This window comes from Miniopterus schreibersii (genome assembly GCF_964146895.1).
Source record: "Miniopterus schreibersii genome assembly, chromosome: 9".
NCBI classification, from domain to species: domain Eukaryota; kingdom Metazoa; phylum Chordata; class Mammalia; order Chiroptera; family Miniopteridae; genus Miniopterus; species Miniopterus schreibersii.
Genome location: NC_138118.1, coordinates 22,793,245 through 22,816,030, shown reverse-complemented (window position 1 = coordinate 22,816,030; position 22,786 = coordinate 22,793,245). Strand labels below are relative to the sequence as shown.

The window sequence follows — 22,786 nt, the reverse complement described above, 5'->3', positions numbered from 1 at the left end:
TAGACAATCTGGGTGAAATGGACAAAATTCCTAGAAGTGTACAATCTTTCGAAACTGATTTAGGAAGAATCAGAAACTCTGAATAGACTAACAACTAATGAAATTGAAGCAGTAATCAAAAAATTCTTAGCAAACAAAAGTCTTGGACCAGACAGCTTCACTAGCAAGTTTTACGAAACATTCAAGGAAGAACTAACACCTGTCCTCCTCAAACTATTCCAAAAATTTCAAGAGGAGGGAAGACTTCCAAGCACTTTTTATGAGGTCAGCATTACCTTAATTCCAAAACAGATAAAGACACTACAAAGAAAGAAAATTACAGGTCAATATACCTGATGAACATAGATGCCAGAATCATCAACAGAATCCTAACAAAATGGATTCAGCAATATATTAAAAAAAATTATTCACCATAACCAAGTGGTATTAATCCCAGGGATGCAAGGCTAGTACAGTATTCACAAATCAATGAATGTGATACATCCCATAAAATAAATGAAAGATAAAAATCATATGATCATATCAATGGCTGCAGAAACAGCATTTGACAAAATCCAGCAGCGATTTATGATAAAAACTCTCAGCAACGTGGGAATAGAGGGATAATACCTCAATATAATAAATGCCATATATGACAAACCTACAGCCAACATCATTCAATGGGCAGAAACTCAAAGCATTTCCCTTAAGAACAGGAATGAGACGGGTATCCACTTTCACCTCTCTTATTCAGCATAGTACTGAAAGTCCTAGCCACAGCAATCAGACAAGTAGAAAAAATAAAAGGCATCCAAATTGGAAAGAAAGAAGTGAAATTGTCATTATTTGCAGATGACATATTGTACATTGTACATAGAAAACCCTAAAGACTCCAACTAAAACTACAACATGTAAAAAATGAACTTGACAAAGTAATAGGATACAAAATTATCATAAATCGATGGCATTTTTATACACTGGTAATAAACTGTCAGAAAAAGAAACTCCCAACACAACCCTTTTAGCATTGCAACAACAAAAAAGTAAGATACCTAGTAATAAACTTAAGGAGGTAAAAGATGTGCACTTAGACAACTACAGGACACTGAAAAAAAAAAACACAGAAGACGATACAAACAAATGGAAGAATAAACATCATTAAAATAATGTCCATACTACCCAAAGCAATCCCTATTAAAATACCAATGGCATATTTCACAGATCTAGAACAAATACTCCAAAAATGTATATGGAACCAAAAAAAGACCCCAAATAGCTGCAGCAATCTTAAGAAAGAACAAAGTTGGAGGGATCACAATACCAGATAACAAGTTAAACTACAAAGTCATAATCAAAACAGCCTGGTACCAGCACAAGATCCAGCATATAGATCAGTGGAACAGAACATAGACCCCAGAAATCGACTCAAGCTGTTATGCTCAGTATTTGACAAAGGAGGCAAGAGCATACAATTGAGTAAAGACAGTCTCTTCAAAAAATGTTGGGAAGCCCAGCCAGGCGTGGCTCAGCGGTTGAGTGTCGACCTAGGATCCAGGCCATCAGGGTTCGATTGCCAGTCAGGGCATGTGCCTGGGTTGCGGGCTTGATCCCCAGTCAGGGGTGTGCAGGAGGCAGCCGATCAATGACTCTCTCATCATTGATGTTTCTCTCTCTCCCCCTCTCCTTTCCTTTCTCTGAAATCAATAAAGATATTTTTTTTTTTTAATGTTGAGAAAATTGGACAGGTACATGCAAAAAAATAGGTCACTAGCTTACACCATACACAAAATATACTCAAAGTGGATAAAAGACTTAAATGTAAATTGTGAAACCACAAAAGTCCTGAAGAAACCATAGGCAGCTCATCTTAGACATCTCTCATAGCAAAGTTTTTGCTAATGCATATCCTAGGGCAAGGAAACAAAGCAAAAAACAAACAAGTAGGACTATATCAAACTAAAAATCTTCTGCACAGCAAAAGAAACCATCAAAATGAAAAGGGGTCCCATTGTATGGAAGAACATATTTGCCAATGATATATCTGACAAGAGGTTAATTTCCAAAATATATAAAGAACTCGTACAACTTAACAAAAGAAAGACAAACAATCCAATTAAAAAATCAAAGGACCTAAATACACACTGCTTCATAGAGGACACACAGATGGCCAAAAAGATGTATGAAAAAATGCTCAAAGTCACTAATCATCAGAGAGATGCAAATTAAAACAGCAATGAGGTACCACCTCACACCTGTCAGAATGGCTACCATCAGTAAATCAACAAATGACAAGTGCTGGTGAGGAAGTGGAGAAAAGGGAACCGTAGTACACTGATGGTGGGAGTGCAGCTATTGTGGAAAACAGTATGGAGTTTCCTCAAAAAATTAAAAATGGAACTGCTGTTTGACCCAGTGATCTTACTTATAGGAATTTATCCTAAGTATCCTGAAACACCAATCACAAGGAATATATGCACCCCTCTGTTCATAGCAGTGCAATTTACAATAGTTAAGATCTGGAAACAGCCCAAGTGTCCATCAGTAGATGAGTGGATAAAAAGATGTGTTACAGTTACACAGTGGAATACTATGCAGGTATAAAAAATAAGGATCTCTTACCCTTTGAGACAGCATGGAGGAACCTGGAGAATATTATGCTAATCATAATAAGCCAGCCAGAGAAAGACAAATACCACATGATCTCACTTATATGTGGAATCTAAAGAACAAAATAAACTGACATAGATCCAGAGACATGGAAGCATGGAACAGACTTAGGAATCTTATAGGGAAGGGGGTAGTAGGGAAGCCTGAAGAGATTAACCAGAGGACTTATATGCATATATATGTAACCCAGGGACACAGACAATGGTGTGGCGAAGACCTGGAGAGGCAGCAGTACACGGTGGACGGGGTTAAGGGGGGTAAAATGGGGACATCTGTAATGCTTTCAACAATAAAGATAAAAAGAAAACTTAGCCCCACATGGCACTCCAATCTCTGCAAGGGCAACCCTAGCTGGGCTGGGCCTCTTCCCAGGCTCCCACCTGCCAAATGTCTGTCCCCCCCCAAGCCATGAAACCAAGTAGTGTGGGCACAAATTTCCAGTCTAGTGCAGCTCCCCTTTGCCTGGGGACACAGCAGCACTGAACCAGCTCAGTTCAGCAGGTGGGGGGAGGGGCGCTGCTCGTGCACTCAAGGGTGGGCAAGACCTATACTCTTTCCCACATATACAGTCAAGTCTCTGATCAGCTTTCTGCCCAAAGTCCTTCCAGAAAACAGAGGTCCCCTCGAAGTCACTGCTGGGTGTACCTAGCAGACCCCTTTGCTGTGCCTGAGTACTGCTGCATGGCCCCTCCAGCCGTTCCTAACCAGAGCGAGCTTCCCAGGCTGATGTTATAATGAAGACTTCACTCTTTGCTTGGGATGGTGCTGTCCCGGTCTTCCAGGATTCGTCCTCATTGACCCCACTGTCCCATGCTGTGCAGGCTCCTCTTCCCTCTTCTGTTGCTCTTTGTTGGAGATCCCTTCATGGAGCTGAGACCCTATGCTCCCAAGGGGAAGGACCCCACTGCCGCAATATCTCTCTGGCTTCTCAGTTGCGTACCTGCAGAGGGGGTTCTGCCACTCTGCTCCTGCTTCTGTCTTTCTCCCCTGTGTTTCCCATTCTCAGTATTTCAGATCAGCTACACTTATCTGGTCTTTCAAGCCAATTGCTCTTCAATGAGCTGCAAGTCAGGTCCAGGGTTGGGAGCAAACAGATGGAACTTCCAGCTAATCTGAAACCATCTTGGAATTCCCACATTTTCTTCTTAATCTCGGAGAACCACTGACCTCCCCTAGTCATTCACATTGGAATACTGAAAGTCATCCTAGACTCCTCCTTGTCCCTAACTTCCCCACATTTAGTTAACCATACATTTTACCTTCTAAGTATATACCTCTCATTATCCCTTCCTTTCCACTTCAGTCTGCCATGGTTCAAGTACTTTAAAATGAGAACATTGACTGGAATGCCTTTCCTTTTTATCTTTGCTTGGTAAACTTTATCCATCTTTCATAATCCTTCACAAGTATTGCTAAGTGCTATAAAGGATATAGACATTTATATATGGAGAGAGGGGGAAAAAGAATGAATAACTGGGGAGGTTGTTAAGAGTATAGTCAGGATAAATGTAGTTTCAGGAGGTAACAATTGAGGTGATATTGGAAAATGGGAAAGAGCCAGCCATGTAAAAAGCTTAAAGAAGAAATTTCAGTCAGATTATGTACTAAGTGCAAAGTCTGAGTTGGAAAAGGGCTTGACAGAATGAACCAGGAAAATGGCCAGTGTGGTTGAAGAGTAGTGAGAAAGGAGTAGTGGTATGAGAGGAGGCAGGCAGGAGCCAGCACATTCAGGGCTGTGCAAGTCAGTGGAGCAGTGTGGTTTTTTAATTGGATTGTGTTTTTTTTGGTGTTGAGTTTTATAAATTCTTTATTAATTTTGGATATTAACCCCTTATCAGATACATCTTTGTGAATATGTTCTCCCACTTAGTGGGTTGTCTTTTGGGAAAAGACCTGAATAGACACTTTTCCAAAGAGGACATACAGATGGCCAATAGACATATGGAAAGATGCTCAACATCAGTAATCATCAGAGAGATGCAAACTAAAACCACAATGAGAGATCACCTCGCACTGTCAAAATGACTATCATTAATAAATCAACAAACTACAAATGTTGGCGAGAAAGTAGAGAAAAGGGAACCCTTGTGCACTGTTGGTGGGAATGCACATTGGTGCAGCCACTGTGGAAAGCAGTATGGAGTTAACTCAAAAAATTAAAAATGGAACTGCCTCATGACCCAGCGATTCCACTTCAGGGAATTTATCTGAAGAAACCTGAAACACTAATACGAAAGAATATATGTAACCTTATGTTCATTGCAGTGTGTTATATACGATAGCCAAGATCTGGAAGCAGCCCAAATGCCCATCAGTAGATGAGTGGATAAAAAAGCTGTGGTACATTTACACAGTGGAATACTACTCTGCTGTAAAAGGAAGAAAATTTTACCCTTTTCGGTAGGGTGGAGTGGGGTGGGGTAGGGTGGGAGGGTGGGCAGGGAGGGGTGGATTGAGCAAAGAAGAAGAAAAAAGAGAGAACTCGTGGACATGGACAACAGTGTGGTGATTGTGGGGTGGGGGGGAGGTGGAAGAAGGTATAGGGGATAAATGATGATGGAAAAAATAAAAAAAGTAAAAGCAATGGGAGGCCAATGAAGGATTCTAAACAGAGGAAAGAAATACACCTTAGAAGAGATTGATATATACCTTTGCTTAAACATATTTTATGGTAACTTTAAATAAGCATGTATTAATTTGACAGATTTTATGTCATAACAATTAAATATATAATCATATTTGATTTCACCCATCAGTGTTTTATTATAACATAATATTTCATTGCATTATTTTTCATTGAAATATTTTATGTACTTTTAAAATCAGTGGTAAACTTTTTATTCCTATGACCTGCACTGTATATTTATTAAGAATAGAAACTGGACTGCTTAAATATCAATAAATGAAAAACATTGTGGAATTAGGGTTCAATAGAACAAACTAAAAATTTATTTCAGTGGTTTTTTTGTGAAATTTGATTGACAGCAAAAGTTATCTGTCTCCTATTGCAATCATTTTCTTCTAGAATCCTGATACTCATAATCCTTATACACTTGTTTGTGTTCCTCAGCCAGATGTCACTGTCATAAAGATGTATTAGATTACAGTCCTGAATAAAGTTGATTTATGTGTACTCTGATAAAATTTGAGCTTTTAGGTAATGCTTGACTGGTTTAGTAGTCTGTTAGAGTGCCCAGTACCTTGAACTTATTTCTTTTTTATATCCTGGCCTATTCCTGAGATGATTATATTTCAGGTGCACATTTTACCTATAAATTTGAGAATTCTTCATCTGATATTCTAATTGAGGAAATATAGTGTAAAGTTTGACCTTCTGAATTGTTTCTTATCCTTACACTCTATGAGGAAGATGATTAGATGTAGTTTATGTGCTAAGGACTCAAGTATTTGATTCAACCTAAAGATGGGTCAAACTTTCATCTAGTTTAAATAATTCAGAGATGGAAAGAAGAATTTTCATGACTTATCAGAGAAATAATTTGCCATCATGGTTCCTTTTTCTTCCCCAATTTATCCTTCTTACTCACTATTACCTGATCGTTTCATGGATAGAAGTTTATTTCTTATTGCGATGAATTTCAACTTAAAACCCTCTGGACCGAGTGCTCATTCCTAAAGGGTAAGATAGACATCTAAATTTTAGAATTTGACAGCATTGGGAACCATTCATTATGTAGAAACTTTTACAAGCTATATGTATTTAGTTCAGTTTGGGTCCATCAGTGATACATGAAAACTTGAATATTAAAACACTGGGAGAGTCAAAAGAGAATAAAGGATTACAGCTATGGAAAAATGTTACAGAATGAGGATTTTTTTGTTTCAGGCAGAGAGGCCAAGTGTAACTTAAATTTATCTTTATGAGCATGAATATGTTAAATAATATGGAGAGAATTTCCTTTGTCTCTGAAGTGGTCAGAAAAAGGATAACAGATTTAAAGTTAAGGCACTGATGATTGAGGTTATAGGGTATGACTTTCGACTTTAAGGAAACTTTTGTGGCCAGCATTTATTGACATTAAGTGGAGACAAATCAATAATTAGACTCTGGTCAGCTTTGTGTTAGGAATCTGTGGTCAATGGAAAATCTCAATTGGATCAGTACCCTCTTTGCTGCTATAAATCAGTGTTATGGAGTCAGGTGTGTGGGCTGGGGTCAGGTAACTTAGGTTCTTGCTTTGTCTGCAAACCGTGGGGCCCTTATGGTGATCAGTTAGAATAGATGCTTTAACCATTCAGAATCATGTAGGTAGAGGGAATGCATTTTATAGATTATAGTCAAGTTTAATTAAGCTCTTATATTAGTTTAAATATAAATCAGAGATGGAAAGAATAATTTTCATGACTTACCAGAGAAATAATTTGATAATTGTGCTTAATACAAAGTATCCTGATGCTTTATAGCTTAAAATAAATATTGTGGTCAACTTACTTTCCAACTTCTAATTTGATTTAGTACAGCAGTGGTGAGTCTAAGAAAATTCTCATTAACTAATAATTGCTTATAATATTAATAAGTTCATAATATTTTTTACATACCAAGATTTAGGAATGATTGGAAGCTGTCTTACAAAGTTGCCCACCACAGTGTGGTTAAGGCTTTTCTGTGTTTGTTTAATTTAGTAATGAATTTGGGTTTTAGAGTTATTAATTCTTTGGGTTACATTGCTTTTTTTTGAGCTATCTAGTATTGGAAATTCTCATCATTATTTTCCATGCATTCAGGTGTAATAAACCTTATCAGTACTGTCTTTCATATAGTAAAGCAATCTTAACTTCAGGGATGGAGTGAGTGAGGTGTGTATGTTGTCTTCATCTTACCCTAATCCCGCTTTCCCAACCAAGGTTCCAACACTCTGCCTCTCTATACTATACCTACTATAGGCCATAACCTACTTTACTTTCTTTCTCTCTAAGAATCCTGTTTGTCTTCCTGTCTCTTTATATTCTAATTAATACTCCTTTCTCTGTCTATTTGAATACAATCCGTAGTTCACTAAAACATTCATGCTTCTTTTGTGTCTGTACTGCCCAGTGTTATATTTTTTCTTTTAGGTGCTACTTCTGACCCTTTTTTCAGGGATTGCTTATTTGTTACAGCTAGGGTATAGATATATTTTAAACCTTTATTATACTAAAAATCTTATCTAAATCTTGACTTGTTAGCTAAATTCTAATTACTATGAAGGCAGGGATTCTCTCATACTTCATGTATCCTCCAAGTAACCCAGGACCAAGCCCACAATAGAACTCAGTATTTATTAGTAGTATAATTGTAGGTAAGAAAGGTGGTGGATTAAATGGTCTTGGAATTTAAATATGAGTATTTTTTCTGATTTCCCTTGAGATTAAGTTTTGACAATGTAAAATATATTCTTGAATAACTGAGGTCTGTGTTCACACTTTATTTTTGGAAAGGAGATTCCTTTAAAGGATGCTAAATTACCTGCAGTTTTTTGAATAGGAGCAAGTGTCCGTAATGTGTGACTCTATAGGATTTTAAATATTGTAATTATAACTTGAACCAAGCTCTTAACAATAACTTATGTGTGAAGATGGAGGAATAATTCGGCTTTAAAATACTGAAAAATCACAAACCAACACCCCAATGGTTGCTGTTAATATACAAAATAAAAATAATAGGACAATATTGCTGTTTTTTCAAATTCAGTTCTTACTCTGAGTTAAAAAAAAAACAGTTGGCTTCTGCATAAACAAGTTCAGAGCACAATGTTAGCCATAAATGGTGAAACACAATTTATTACATATAGATCAGAGTTAAATCTCATTTCTGTAATGCATTATCTATTGATTTGGGGAATGTTACTTAACCCCTGTGAACCTTAATTTCTTCTTTTGAAATAGAAACAGTAATAACTTATCTCAAAAGATAAGAGGGAGGGCTAGAAAAGATAGACCATCTAATGCACCAAGCACATTACCTGGTATCTAACACACACAAATTGTCTTTTGCTACTTTTCTTCCCTTTCCCCTTATTTTAGATACACATTATTTAATTGAAATTCTTACTTAAAGTTTTTGCTCTTATAATGTGTCATAGACATTTTGATATTTATAAGAAAGTTACTAATTATAACAATGATCCTGTGGCAAATTAGAGTTTGAAAAAAGAGGTTGTCAATAATGTAACATAGAATATTTTTCAAAGAATTCATGATTTTTTTGGTTTGACTTTAAAGTATTACATTTGATAAAATATTTAATATTAAGCTTAAAAAAATAAATGAAGGCTGTCCAGTGTAGCTCAGTGGTTAAGCATCTACCCATGCACCAGGATGCCGCTGGTTAGATTCCCAGTCAGAACACATGCCCAGGTTGCGGGCTCCATCCCCAGCAGGGGCATGCAGGAGGCAGCTGATCAATGTTGATGTGTCTGTCTCATCAATGTTTCTGTCTCTCTCTCCCTCTCTCTTCCTCTCTCTCTAAAATCAATAAAAACTTATTTTTAAAAAATAAAAAATAAATGAAGACTTGTTGCTAGTTTGAGGTGTCATATAATTTTCTGAAATCAGTCAAAGGATTTCTAGGTGAATGAGAAAATAAAATTTACCACCCTTACAAGGGTAATAGTTTTACCAAAAAAAACATTTTAACTAGGCTCTTTGGGGAATGGAGTTCTCTGGCTAAAATCTCCTTTTGTTTCAACCCTTTCATAAATGTTTACAAGTATAATGGTCCATTTTCCTGCCTTAGAGATGTGTATGTATAGAATATCATAGCTTCTTTGGCTGTAGACTGAGGATCTTTCATTACTCATTCTAAATAACAATGATGTGGTATGGCAGTGTGGATGGCCTTGTTATAAATAGGATGAGATTAGGCTAAAAATAATCCAGGGCACACTATGAAAAGTTACTAGCCTTCCTGTGCTTCCCCTTCCCCCAAATCCCTAATATCATCTTTGCTTTAGTTTTTATGTCCACTTTTTTCAAACATTTTCTAACAAACTGCAATTATGCTTTCTTAAAACTTAAAATTTATTAAAGGGGACTTGGGAGATTATTTAGCCAGCTTCCTCATTTTATAGATTAAAAACCTGAGGTATAGGTTAACTGATCTGCTAAAGGATGCAAAACAGATTCATTAACAGAAACAAAGATGTAGTTTTCCTCATTGAACTGACACTTTAATAGGGTCCCAAATTTTGGTGGTTATCTTTGATCTTCTTTGAAACAGGTAGATCGACACTTGAGAAAGCTGGATCAGGAACTGGCTAAGTTTAAAATGGAGCTGGAAGCTGATAATGCTGGAATTACAGAAATATTAGAGAGGCGTAAGTAAAATTTACAGTTTTCCATCAATGTTGGACAGTATGTATGCAAATCACTGAGGAGACACTTGACCCACAGAGACTTCTCAGATCCTGCACTTCCCGTGGATGGTGGCAACCAGTCGGAGATCTTGGACCTTGGCAGTTCCAACTGTTTGAGTCATGGAAATGCATAGAGATAACAGGATATTCATTCACTCACTATGAAAATAACATATTAAGTCATTCCATTTTTTAATATGCATATATGCTAGTAAGATGAGTAGTAAGAACAAAACAGTCTTTCTAAACTTTCTTGTATCAGCAAGAAGCCATTTTAATATTTCTTTGCAAGGCTCAACTTGATCTCTTGCTGTAGTTTACCCTTATCACTTCTTGGATTTAACTAAGGAGACTTCCCAAAAATGGAGACGTGAGCTTTTTTTCTTTAACTAATTTAGCATTTCTTCCAACCTAAATAGATAATGTCCATAAAAGCATATAGTGTGGTGCTAAGCCCACAGTAGATATGTGATATATATTGTGAACCAAATCAGAATTATGGCTGATTTCTACTAGAATTTAGTTAAAGGATTCAAACATCTTTTTTTCTTGATGTATTTCAGTGTCAAGAACATGTATATATTTCTACACACACACAGGAAAGGTTTCTTTACAGAGTTAGGTTATTTATCTCTGTTAATATACTCTGTTGATATACTTCTGTCAACTAGAGAAGCAGCCAGGTACAAATCCATCTTGGTATCTATAGTTGTATTTTGTATTCAAAAGTGGATCCATCAATTTAGATGTTCATCTAATTTGTTTGTGATACTTTTATTCTGGGGGAACCCTATCTGAAGATAATAAGTATTTTGAGACAAAATAAAATATCTTTTAGTTGCTTTTATTATTATTTTTTTTTGACATGCTGTAATAGCTGTGAGTAACGATAATTCATGCCTATTCAGTACTTCAGGAAGGTTCATGAAGCATCCTCATAAGGATACAGACAAATGAAACTAAATTAGATAAGATATAAAAACTGTTCCACACTATGCCCTGCCACAATTTCATCTCAAGGGATCAAAATAAACCCAGAATATTTCTTTAAAAATATTTTAAAGCTTGGCAGTGGAGAGTCTATGCTTCCCTTTCCACAGTACTATCTTATGCCATTTTAATGATTAAAGAATTTTCTTTAGTATAATAATGTCCCATTGCTTAATAGTTTAGGATCTCCCATGGAAAAGTCTTCAACTCAGTAAAACTAGGTTGAGTTTTTCAGCTCTTACCAGTAATGGAGTTATACTATCCATTCATCCACTTATGTGGTACCTACTGTCATGAGTTCCCTTATTAGATATTAGCATGCCTTGACCTGTTTTGTATTTAAGATGACTATTGAGAAATGGGTTACTTATTGTTTACAGAAAGTATGAAATTGGTTCAGGATAAAATTGGCAATATTTGACTAAAATGATACAGGCATATGCATCAGAGTTTGCTAGTTCCCTGCTAGGTGAGGGTACACAGTACCTGTAGTTGATTGACATGTAAAGTTCTGTGGTGACAGTTAATGGCAATGAATCCCTGTGCCTTTTTTTCTCTTTCAGGATCTTTGGAGTTAGATACTCCTTCACAGCCAGTGAACAATCACCATGCTCATTCACATACTCCAGTGGAAAGTAAGTTTAGTTTAGTGCAAATAAAATTTTAAATACAATTAAAAACTCACGTTACCTGTATATTCTCTTTTATTAGAGCTACCCAACTGATTGTAAAATAAGTATCTTTCCCTTCCTTTTATTAGATATATAGTTTTCATTGCAATTATTGGCAGACTTCTCTTCTTCACTTGGGAAAAGCATATTTGATTTGGAAATGGGGAATCTGTTTTTCCCTAGAATCCATACAGGAAGAGTGTGTGGTACTAAGGACAGCATATACTTCCTACATACAAATACCTGATTCTCTCTCGGGAGTGTTACAACTTAGCTAAATAATAAAGTACTTAATGACAGGCTCTTTGTATTTTTCATTCTTGCTTCTCAGTGCTTAGTCTACTGTTTGGCATATAATAAAGTTTCATTTAGTGACTGAATGGTTAGTCAGGTGGCTTGATAACTATTTGCATTTTTTGACAGATCAATTTGACATGAAAGAAGGGTTGATTGAAAACTTATCTAAATTGTAGATAATGTTTTCACAACAGAATTTCCCTTATGCTACATGTGAAACCATTGTGTATCATGGATTATCTTCAATACTTTGCTACTGAAGTGGGTTTTTTTTTTAAATGTCTAAGCAGTCAGCTCTTGATAAAACATGTGGCACACAGAGTTCTGCTTGTCCTGTCTTCTAAGAAAACATAATGTTCTGTATTTCATGAGGAACTCAGATCATAACTGTACCAGTTTATAACTAGATGGAAGTATTATGCCTTGTCCATAGTTCTCTGAAGTTAAAAAACACATGGATTCTTTATTTATACGCAGAAAGAAAGTATAACCCAACTTCTCACCATACGACAACAGATCATATTCCTGAAAAGAAGTTTAAATCTGAAGCTCTTCTATCTACCCTAACATCAGATGCATCTAAGGAAAATACACTAGGTAAGTATATTTCTTAAATATGATTGGTTGCTTTTGCTTATTTGTGTTAAATTAAGGGGAAATGAAAGCATTCAGGGTTAATGAATCATACAGATTCTTTACCTGGTTAAAGTCTACATAAGGAAAAAGAATAAAAAGGAAAAATATGACATGAAAATTTTATAGTTACATGAAAATTTTAAATTAATGATTATATCTGTGGTGAGAAATGTATTTTTTTTGTTATTTCTGGTATCAAAAGCAGTTTTATTTACGTTAACATATTACATTGTTACTGTGTGGGTAAGTCTGAAATGTGTTATATTATTAAAGTCAGAACACTTACTTAAACACACATTATGTTTTCTCTGACCATTTCTATTTATTCTTTAATTCTACACAGGTTGTCGAAACAATAATTCTACAGCCTCTTCCAACAATGCTTACAATGTGAATTCCTCCCAGCCTCTGGCGTCCTATAACATCGGCTCATTGTCTTCAGGAACTGGTGCAGGGGCAATTACCATGGCAGCAGCTCAAGCAGTTCAAGCTACAGCTCAGGTGAAAAAAGGAAAAGGTTTGGGAATACAGTGTTTAGTTTTGTTCAAAATACTGGCAAACTGTAGTAGAAACAAATAGGTGTGAACAGAAAGTTTTCTTAATTGTATAGTTTCATTTTAAATCATAGTTTTATGATATCTGACACTTTATTTAATGAAATGAACATGTAGAAGTTACTTGATTGATAATGAAAAGTAAAAAAATATATTCATACAACCTCATGCAGATTCCTTCTCACAATAATTGCTCATGATGTCCATATTCTTGACCTGCTAGAATTATCCTAGCACCTGCTAGGATAATATTTGTTTCTCTCTGCCAGTTCCAGGGCTTTCTCTCTAGCATCGGAACTCAGGTTGCCTTGAATTGATTCACTTCTGTACAGTTTGTCTCCATTCCAAATTAAGTTACCGATCCTGTAGTTACTCCATAACTGTGTAAAAACTGATTCTAAATTCTTTATATAAAACAGCTTAAAACTACAGTGATGAAAATGGTTTAAACAAAATAAAGTAGTATTGGTTAAACCAAAATGATCTTGTAACTAGTAACACCTGAGAAAGAAAATCTACATATTTATGTATATTAATACTATCAATGAATGTCTATTCAAGATGAAAGAGGGCCGAAGAACATCAAGTTTAAAAGCCAGTTATGAAGCATTTAAAAATAATGACTTTCAGCTGGGAAAAGAATTTTCAATGCCCAGGGAAACAGCTGGCTATTCATCGTCTTCAGCACTTATGACTACATTGACACAGAATGCCAGTGCAGCAGCTGCAGACTCACGGAGCGGGAGAAAGAGCAAGTAAGTCTTATCGTCACAGGAGCTCTGTACCTTTACCAAGTGTGCAGTCAGCGTGGCATCCACTGGGCTTTCATATGGTAAACAAAGGCAGCCTATAAGGGATCAGGGTGAACTTTGGAGAGGTAGAAGACGTGACGTGGTCATTGACACTGCCATACTCTGAAGGGGTGAAGTCTTTAAAAAGGGTTAAGATTCTTTAATTTTTCTAGATTCTTAAATTGGTAAATTATTTCTGTTTACTTTCTTTTGTTCATTAGAATAAACCATTTTATGAAACTTTCTTCATTTATAACCCCTTATTTTGTCATGTGTTTTAGGTAAATTAATACATAAAATACAAATTATATTGGGAATTTTTTGTTTTTAAATAAGATTCTTCATTTTGATTAAGAACAAGGTGTCTTAATTCTTGGTCTTATATCCCCAAAATTGAAATTATGAAAATATCTCTAGATTTTATATGTGACACTCTTAGGATGTATGAACTTTAAATATGAAAATGTAATGATATTTGGCAATGTCTGTCCTAAGTACCTGCATATGCTAGGTGTTCATACATAATGAAAGTTCTGGCTAGGCCTGCAGAATTAGTTACCTAATTGTATTATAATCTTTTAATGTATTCTATTTTTGCGAGCAAGTCCCTAAAAGAACGATCAATGTAGAATTACCACAAAAGTGCTAAGTATTTTAAAAATTAATTCATCTTATTGACCCAAATTTATTATAACTGCTGGTGATAAATTTCTGTGTTTTAAAAATTTAATTAACATACAGATAATGGTAAATTTCTTGTGAATTTTAAAACTCTTGGTTTTCTGTCCTGCACTGGTAAGTATTCACACATTGGTTGACGGTCGTGATCATTTTCACCAAATGCTTTTGTATATATATTTGTGTTTTAGATTTTGATGAAGAGTATTCAGTGTGCTTAAAAATACAAAGACTGTCTGTAAGGGAGCCATAACTAATACTAATTCTTAAAGGTATTGCCTGCAATTTAAGACAATAGTAAATAGTAACTGATTAAAAAATTGTTTTAAAAACTTTGAAATATTTTGAAAAAATTTTCTTTTGAATGCCTTTATTCTCCAGAGAACAAAAAATGTCAAACAAAAATAAACCATTATGAAAAATGTTGCTCTTTGTTGTTCTAAACAATTTTGCTTTTAAATCTGTTTTAACAGATTAATTTGGTCTTAAACATTAATTTATACATTGGATTTCATTTCATACCACTTTTATTTAGGAGTTATTCTCAGCTAACTTTTGGATGCTGAGCAAATAAAACTGACACTATTTTTTCAGAAACAACAACAAGTCTTCAAGCCAGCAGTCCTCCTCCTCCTCCTCCTCCTCTTCCTTGTCGTCATGTTCTTCATCGTCAACTGTCGTACAGGAAATCTCTCAACAAACAACAGTAGTACCAGAATCTGATTCAAATAGTCAGGTTGACTGGACTTACGACCCAAATGAACCACGATACTGCATTTGTAATCAGGTAAAAGTCTGGCATATGTCTATAAAAGCATAGTCTGAACAAACTGGGAAAAAGAGCAATTTCATTTTTTTTAGGTGCTATTTTTACTCCAGTTAAAATACCCTTGCTTTTTTTTTGTTTTGTACAATTTTCTCCTGCTTATAAAAATAATGTTTGTTGTAAATACAAAGAGTATAAAGAAACATGTATGTCAACCATAATCTCAGCCCTCAGATGTAACCTGTAACTAAACATTTTGATGGACCACTACTATATACCCCACACGCATATACTGCCTTAGTCTGCCCCTGTTGCCATAATAGTATACCACAGACTGCATGGATTAAAGAGCAGAAGTTTATTTCTCACAGTTCTGGAGACTGGGTAATCCATGACGAAGGTGCTGGTGATTCTGTTCCTGGGTTAAGGAAGAAAATCCTGTAAAAACCTGGGCAATATAAGTAGGCCACATAAAGAACAAAATCAGACTCACCCACAATTTCTCTTCCATAACTCTAAAAACTATAAGTTGATGAAGTACATATGTAGAGCTTTGAGGGAGAAATCTGAGTGTCCCCCAAAGAAATTGTTACCCAAAGGAGTTATTGTTTATGTGCATAGAATCAGAAAGTATGCCATCTAGTTACCCTTTTCTGAAAAATTATTCAGTCCATTGAGAACTTCAGTGAATTCAAGAATTAGGAACAGCAAAAAGAAAAATGAAAAAGGACATATAATAAGTAATAAGTTTAGAAGTTTCAATGAAATGGACTGTTGACTGCTAAAATATAAATGACCTAACATGACAAAAAAACAACACTTAAGTAGGTGAGTAACCAAAAAAGAAACTTAAAGTCTTTACAAAAGGAAACACCCAGAAAGGTGACTCCCACGTTGAGGTGATTTTAGGAGCAAGTTCTTTCATGCTTTCAAAGAGCACATAATTTCTGTGCATCTCTGTGCCCCTGCAAAGTCTTTTTTAGAAAAAATATATGAGCTTTAAATCTGTATACCCTCTTTCTTATTGTGGTTGTATATTCAGTGTATTTCTATTTTCTAACAGTATCATAAACAATTAATTTGGATGTAGGTGCTTATTATATAGTTATAATAAGACTGTTTTTTTAAACTAGGTATCCTATGGTGAGATGGTGGGCTGTGATAACCAAGATGTAAGTATTAAATTTTTCTATTTAGGAATGAAAAAAATCACATATTATTACTTGAATATTTTTATTTACTATGTCTTTCAGTCTAAGAAAACAGTTTGCAGTTATGTTAATTATGTCATATTAATGCTAGAATATTCCTCTCCAAAATAGGATAGTGTCCATTAATGTGTTCCCTAACTTTTAAAGATAATTTTATGGTTTTATGCAGATATTTCTCAAAAACATGTTATGTTGAATGAAAATTAGAAATACCCCCCTTCCCCTCTGCTAAAGAATATTGTGTTTACTAGAATCCAGTTCACTTATCACAATGAAGAATTGGAACTCAAAAACAGTATATTCTTTCAAGAAGCATGATGCTCAGGTGAAGGGTGGGAATGTTGAGGATCTAATGTGAGATTATTTTCCTCCCATTAGTGTAGTATGTCCTGCTCTACTCTACAGGTGTCAACTGATATAAAAAAAATCACTCCTGATATAAAAAATAAAAGGTTTGAAATTGCTCTTTCTTTTGAAACCTTAATTTTGGTTAAAGATACGCTTTTATTGAATGCTGAGAATATGTTTGTTTAGTAATTTCCACTCCCTCCTTACTTTCATATAACTCTTGTCCATTTTTTACTCCAAAGGGGTAACAACTCTGAATTCTATAGAAATCCTACTCAAGAATGTCGGGATACTAAGAGGTTTAAATTTTTTAACAACGTGAAGATTGAGCAGGGTTGGCTAGGTGCATTAAAATTTGGACTTTCCCTGACCTGACGGTCCCAAAAACATGTTCACACAGAGAAAGACCCTCCTTCTACTTCCTTCTTTAGAATCGCTTGTGAGCTGTTTGTGATTATTGTAATACAACATTGCCCAAACAGTTAAAGAACACCATTGGAAACTGTCCTCTGGGCAGTTAGTGGAAATGATGAATAAGAGTTCAGTGAATGCTCTGTCATATTCTGATCTCCCTCATTCCCAGTTACACTCCTCTGAACGCTAAGATTTTCTATGGAAGTGTAGAACTGCCTACTATATTGCAGAGTACAGTACTTTTCCTCTGCATATCTATGAATGGGTATACCCAAAAGGGAAAACCAGGGCATTCCTTTGTCTTTAATTACAAGTAGCTCCTTGGGAGTGAATAAGGCTGAATATTAAATATATCTTTATGGATTTCAGAGAGAGGAAAGGAGAGGGAGAGAGAGAGATAGAAACATCAATGATGAGAGAGTCATTGATCAGCTGCAGCCGCACCCCGGGCATGTGCCCTGACCGGGAATTGAACCCCGATCACCTGGATCCTAGGTCAACTCTCAACCGCTGAGCCACACCCGGCTGGGCAAGGCTGAATATTAAGTAAAATCTTTGAAATACATTTACTTTCTACATAAGAGGCCCATTCTCACTTCTTCTTGTCTTTAAAACTTAGCATCAACTTACTCTCCAAGAAAATGAAAATTAGTGAATTTTAGTTAATTATTTAGGATTATGGGAATAGATTACACAAATCTCAGTTAACAAAGATGCATAATTTTTCTGTCTCTTTCCTCATCTCTGAAGCTTGTTCAGTTGGATCATTTGATTTATAAATCAGCTCCTAGATCTAAACATTCTGTTTCCATTAATCTAATTAATATTTGGTCTAATGGACACATTTTAATATACTCCCTAATCTTTAAAGGAACTAAAGATGATTTCTTTGCAATTTTGCTTTCTAGTGTCCTATCGAATGGTTCCATTATGGATGTGTTGGACTGACAGAAGCACCAAAAGGAAAATGGTACTGTCCACAGTGTACTGCTGCCATGAAGAGGAGAGGCAGTCGGCACAAATAAAGGTTTTCATTTCATTTGAGAAAGAATAAAACTTCAACTAAACATTTTATATAGGACTTTAAAAAAGAAGAAAGAGAAAGAAGATACAGTGCATTTCCAGGCAACCACTTAAAGGATTTACATAGACAATCCTGTAAGATCTTGAACTTGAATTTTATGGGTTGTATTTTAATAATGTAAGTAAATTATTTATGCACTCCTGGTGTGCTATGAATATTATTCCAGTTAGCCTTGGATTATTTCAGTGGCCAACATATGCAGACATTTGTATTCCTCAGCCATTTTCATAAAGTAATGGGCATTCTATAATTTAGACTTCAAAGAATTCCAACGATGAAGATTTTAAGAAAAGTATTTTATATTCGACAGGTATGTTCTGCTGCATGTACTGTACTCCAGAGCTGTTTATGTAACACTGTATATAAATGGTTAAAAAAAAAGTTAGTGCTTCTAAAAAGCATTTATGATAATGGTTTTTTAAATGCCTTTATAATAAGCTTTGTTTCTTTTGTGAAGCTACATTCAGCAGGCTGAAGGAAATGGTTCATGTGATAAAGTGAGCTGGTGTCCTCTAGAGTACCTGGGTACATAAACAGAAACTCCTGTAGTTAAAAATGAATCTGTGCCATTAGTCTTTATATGTTTCTACATCCAGACAGAGTGCAGTTCATGAGGGTGGGAGGGGAGGGGCCGAAGGGAAAAGGGTATTAAAGTGATACATTTTTATACCAAATGTGTTTATTTTTTTGTGCAAGTAATCCTTAAAATTGGAATTGTATTAGGTGTTAAAATAAAGTTTTTAAAAAATTATTTGTATTTATACTTTACACACTTAATGAAAATTTCTCAATTACAATTAAATTCCAGTTTTCATAATCTAGAAAAGACTGAGGCCCAGGACACAGAAAGCTGTTTAATCTGTGATTTCTTTAATAATACTTAGAATTTGTGATGTGAAAATAAGGGAAAGACATTTTTAATGTAAATTTGAAATGCAAATGTATTTTTTTAGATCATCTCTCTGGCTTTTCCTTCAGTTGGAGGGACATGAAAGAAGTCTAATTACAGCAGATAAAATGAAAATAATGGTTATAGATGTTTCACTTGTGGCAGCGTGGCCAGTTTAAGTAAAGCAGCCCACTGGATTGGAGCTTAAAATTCATTTCTATTTTTTATTTTACCACATGCTGGTATGACAGTTAATTCAAATTTTTAATAACTGGGCATTATTAAACTAGGGTGATGCTAGCTGAAGGAAGTCTCTAAAGCACTTCTAAGGTTTTATTCTATAGGTGCTATTCAAATTGTAAATTCTGCATTCTATGGAGTCAGGTCGGTAGAAAAAATCCTTAAAGCTTTTAAAATACTTATATCATATTTTTTATATCAAAACTTACTGGGTCCATCAGAGTTTTGCTTTAATGAAAACTATTTATGAGTCTCTTAGAACCTATTCAGAAAACTGTGAAATCTATGCAATGCTACCCAAAGGGTATGGGTTAGATAGGGGATTTCAGAGGTCTCTTCCAGCTTTGCCATTCCACAATTCTGAGCTGCTGCAGTCTGATTTTATAACTGGACAGCCCTTAAAGCTAAGTTTGGTTCATTTGTGAGTTATCATGATTTCATAGTATCACAAGTGTCATGATTTGTTGGTACTCAGTATTTCATGGAGATTTTATAAACCTTTAAGAAATAATATATAATGTAGTATTCCATTAGCCTATCAGCATGTTGCCTGGAGATGCTTAGTGTTTAATGTTCTAATTATATATAATGATTTTTCAAAACTTATTTGTATCATAGGAATTGGTCAAAGGATAAAGCCTTAAATACAGCCTTATTTTAAGAGAACGTTCCTTGTCAGAATCAGGAACATCGCTATTTCCAGCTGCTACAGCCCTTTTCAGTATGTGAATTCCACTGCTTACCAAATCACTCAGAAAACATTTTGACAAATCTTAAACTCAAAGATAGAATATTTTATGAAGCATGTATAAAGAAGAAAACCAAAACTTTGTGCAGTTATTTAATAATGGGCGGAACCTGTTAATATCTCATATAGCCAGACGTGGAACTACCTCATCAAAAAAAATGTAGCCAACTATTAGTATTCATTATGACATTTACACCAAGGGGTATAATGAGTGTTTTTGGTATTATAAAATACACATTCAGAATCTTCGTTGTACAAAACTCGTGTAACAATTGGTGGCACCTAAAAATACAAATGTGGGTTCACAGTTTATAGGTGGTGGAAATTGAGGCCTTACTGCTGTGGAGTGTATATCAAAATGTTCATGGTAACACACTTGAAGCAATAAATGGCTTAATTAAATGCCTAAATGAAGCTGAGTGTTTGATAAACATACAATCATTCTTTTTAAGGACAGTTAATTTTTTTGCTCTTTTCTCCTTTAAAGCAAATTCCATATATTTTAGATTTTTAGCAATCTTAGGCTTGTGCGATGTTAGTGCCCTTTGTCCTTAGACCTCATAAATGGTCTCCTTGATCTAATTAATTAATTCAATCTTAGAAAAATAAATGTCCAGTATACTTGGTTTGGAAGGAGTAAGGTAATCTTTGAATGTGTAGACATTGTAGAATATAGACATTCAACTCTCACATGTTAAAAAAGAAATCTTTCAACAGATGGGCTTTTAGTGAAAAAGTACCCTAAAAAATGTTTGTAATTTTACAAACATTAAGCACCTAAATGTTGAAGATACAGAAATAAAGGGGTGTGTGTGTGTTTGTTGTTCCTGTGGGTAGTGGGAAGGACAGACGTGTTTACAAACAGTTGCAGTATTTTGACACATGCTATAATGTATGGGTATACCCAGCGCTCTGGGAACACTGGGAGACTTCACATAGGAGGTTTCATTTGAACTGATTCCTAAAGACAGATAAGTAGGGACAATTTTCAAGGCAGAAGAGGTTATTCAAGAGCACATATGTTCTGGGAACTTAAAAGTAGTCAGGAATAGGTGGACATGGGGTAGAGAGATGTGTCAGGTCAGGGAATGAAGCCAGAAGCTGAGCGAGAGTCTTTTCACGAAGAACATTTTACACTGTGCCATGGAATCAATTGTTAATAGGAATAGTGGTGACATTTATTTACTGTTGGTTAGATACATTATATTACTATTATCTTAACAGTTTAATCAAATAATAGCATTTTTAAAATATTTTTTATTGACTTTTAGAGAGAGAGGAAGGGAAGGAGAGAGAGAGAGAAACATTGATGTGAGAGCAAAACATCAATGGGCTGCCTCCTCCACGCCCCCTACCGGGGATTGAACTCACAGCCTGGGCATGTGTCCTGATCGGGAACTGAACCGACACTCTTGGTGCATGGTATGACACCCAACCAACTGAGCCACACCAGCCAGGGCAGCATTTTTTTAATTAAGATTATAAAATAGGATGACAATAGTTCATTAGTCTATAACTTGGAAATATTTTTTAAATTCTAAATTTAAGTTAATCTTTTCTCCCATATCTTGAAACTCTACAAATTAGAATTGCTAGTCAAGATTTTTAGATTTTCTTTTTTAGATAATAAAATCTAAAATACTCAAAACAGTCAGACTGTGTTTTCTGACCCAGGATCTTAATATTCATGATTTTATTCTGCTACAGAGAATTAAGTTAAAGCTTAAAGTTAGGAACTAACTTCAGGGTTTGTTGTTATTTTAATTAAAGTTTCACATAGGAAAGAGGTATATTCCCGCTGGCTATTTACATTTTAAGGTAGTAAATCATGTATACCTTGTAAGTCAATATCTAAACTAATAAGTTATTAGTGACTTCGACATACTAAAATGTTTTTTGAAAGAAATTTAATTTCTTAAATTCTTCAGAGCCATATGATTCAATTTTTAGTTAATTGATAGCCACTTCTCATTTTCTTTACTGATGACAAAAGAGATATTATAATCGTTCATTTTCCTGCTGCCTATTAACAATCAGAAACCATCGTGGGAGGAAGTGACGATGGGGAATGTGTATGCTTGTGTGCGTGTTGCTTCTCTCATTCCCATTCCTAATTGCCTGTGGTAATGAATAAGAAGAGTTTTCCTTAGGAAAGTGTAAGTGCTGGTCTCCAATGATGAACTAACTTAAACATTCACAAATTTAGCATCAGTTGTAGGGAAAAGCAGTGGTCATATTTTAATTATTTTTGCATTGTTAAATCTACCCCAGTAGAGGGACCCTCCATGTTGAAAATAAGAACAATTGTAGTAGGTACCAAGTTACTTTAAAAAGTTTTCTAGATTAAATGCCATACAAGGGACCAGCCAGTAATATTTCCAAGTAACTCTGAACATAAATGTGAGTTGGTTCATTAGAGTGATTTACTAATACTATAACAAGTTAGTAGAAAGTTTTAGTATGACTCC

General features: G+C 35.1%; 1 protein-coding gene across 1 annotated transcript in view; it reads left to right on the top strand.

Annotated features, from left to right (window-relative positions):
- ING3 (inhibitor of growth family member 3) overlaps nt 1-19,183 on the top strand; it is a 35,289-nt gene extending 16,106 nt beyond the window's left edge. The window contains exons 5-12 of the mRNA XM_081147895.1: nt 9,866-9,962; nt 11,555-11,626; nt 12,437-12,556; nt 12,939-13,096; nt 13,711-13,904; nt 15,213-15,405; nt 16,518-16,556; nt 18,266-19,183. Coding sequence (XP_081004021.1) covers nt 9,866-9,962; nt 11,555-11,626; nt 12,437-12,556; nt 12,939-13,096; nt 13,711-13,904; nt 15,213-15,405; nt 16,518-16,556; nt 18,266-18,382 — 990 coding nt within the window. The 3' untranslated portion in view covers nt 18,383-19,183. The remainder of the gene's footprint in view (nt 1-9,865; nt 9,963-11,554; nt 11,627-12,436; nt 12,557-12,938; nt 13,097-13,710; nt 13,905-15,212; nt 15,406-16,517; nt 16,557-18,265) is intronic.
- The last annotated feature ends 3,603 nt before the right edge of the window (nt 19,184-22,786 follow it).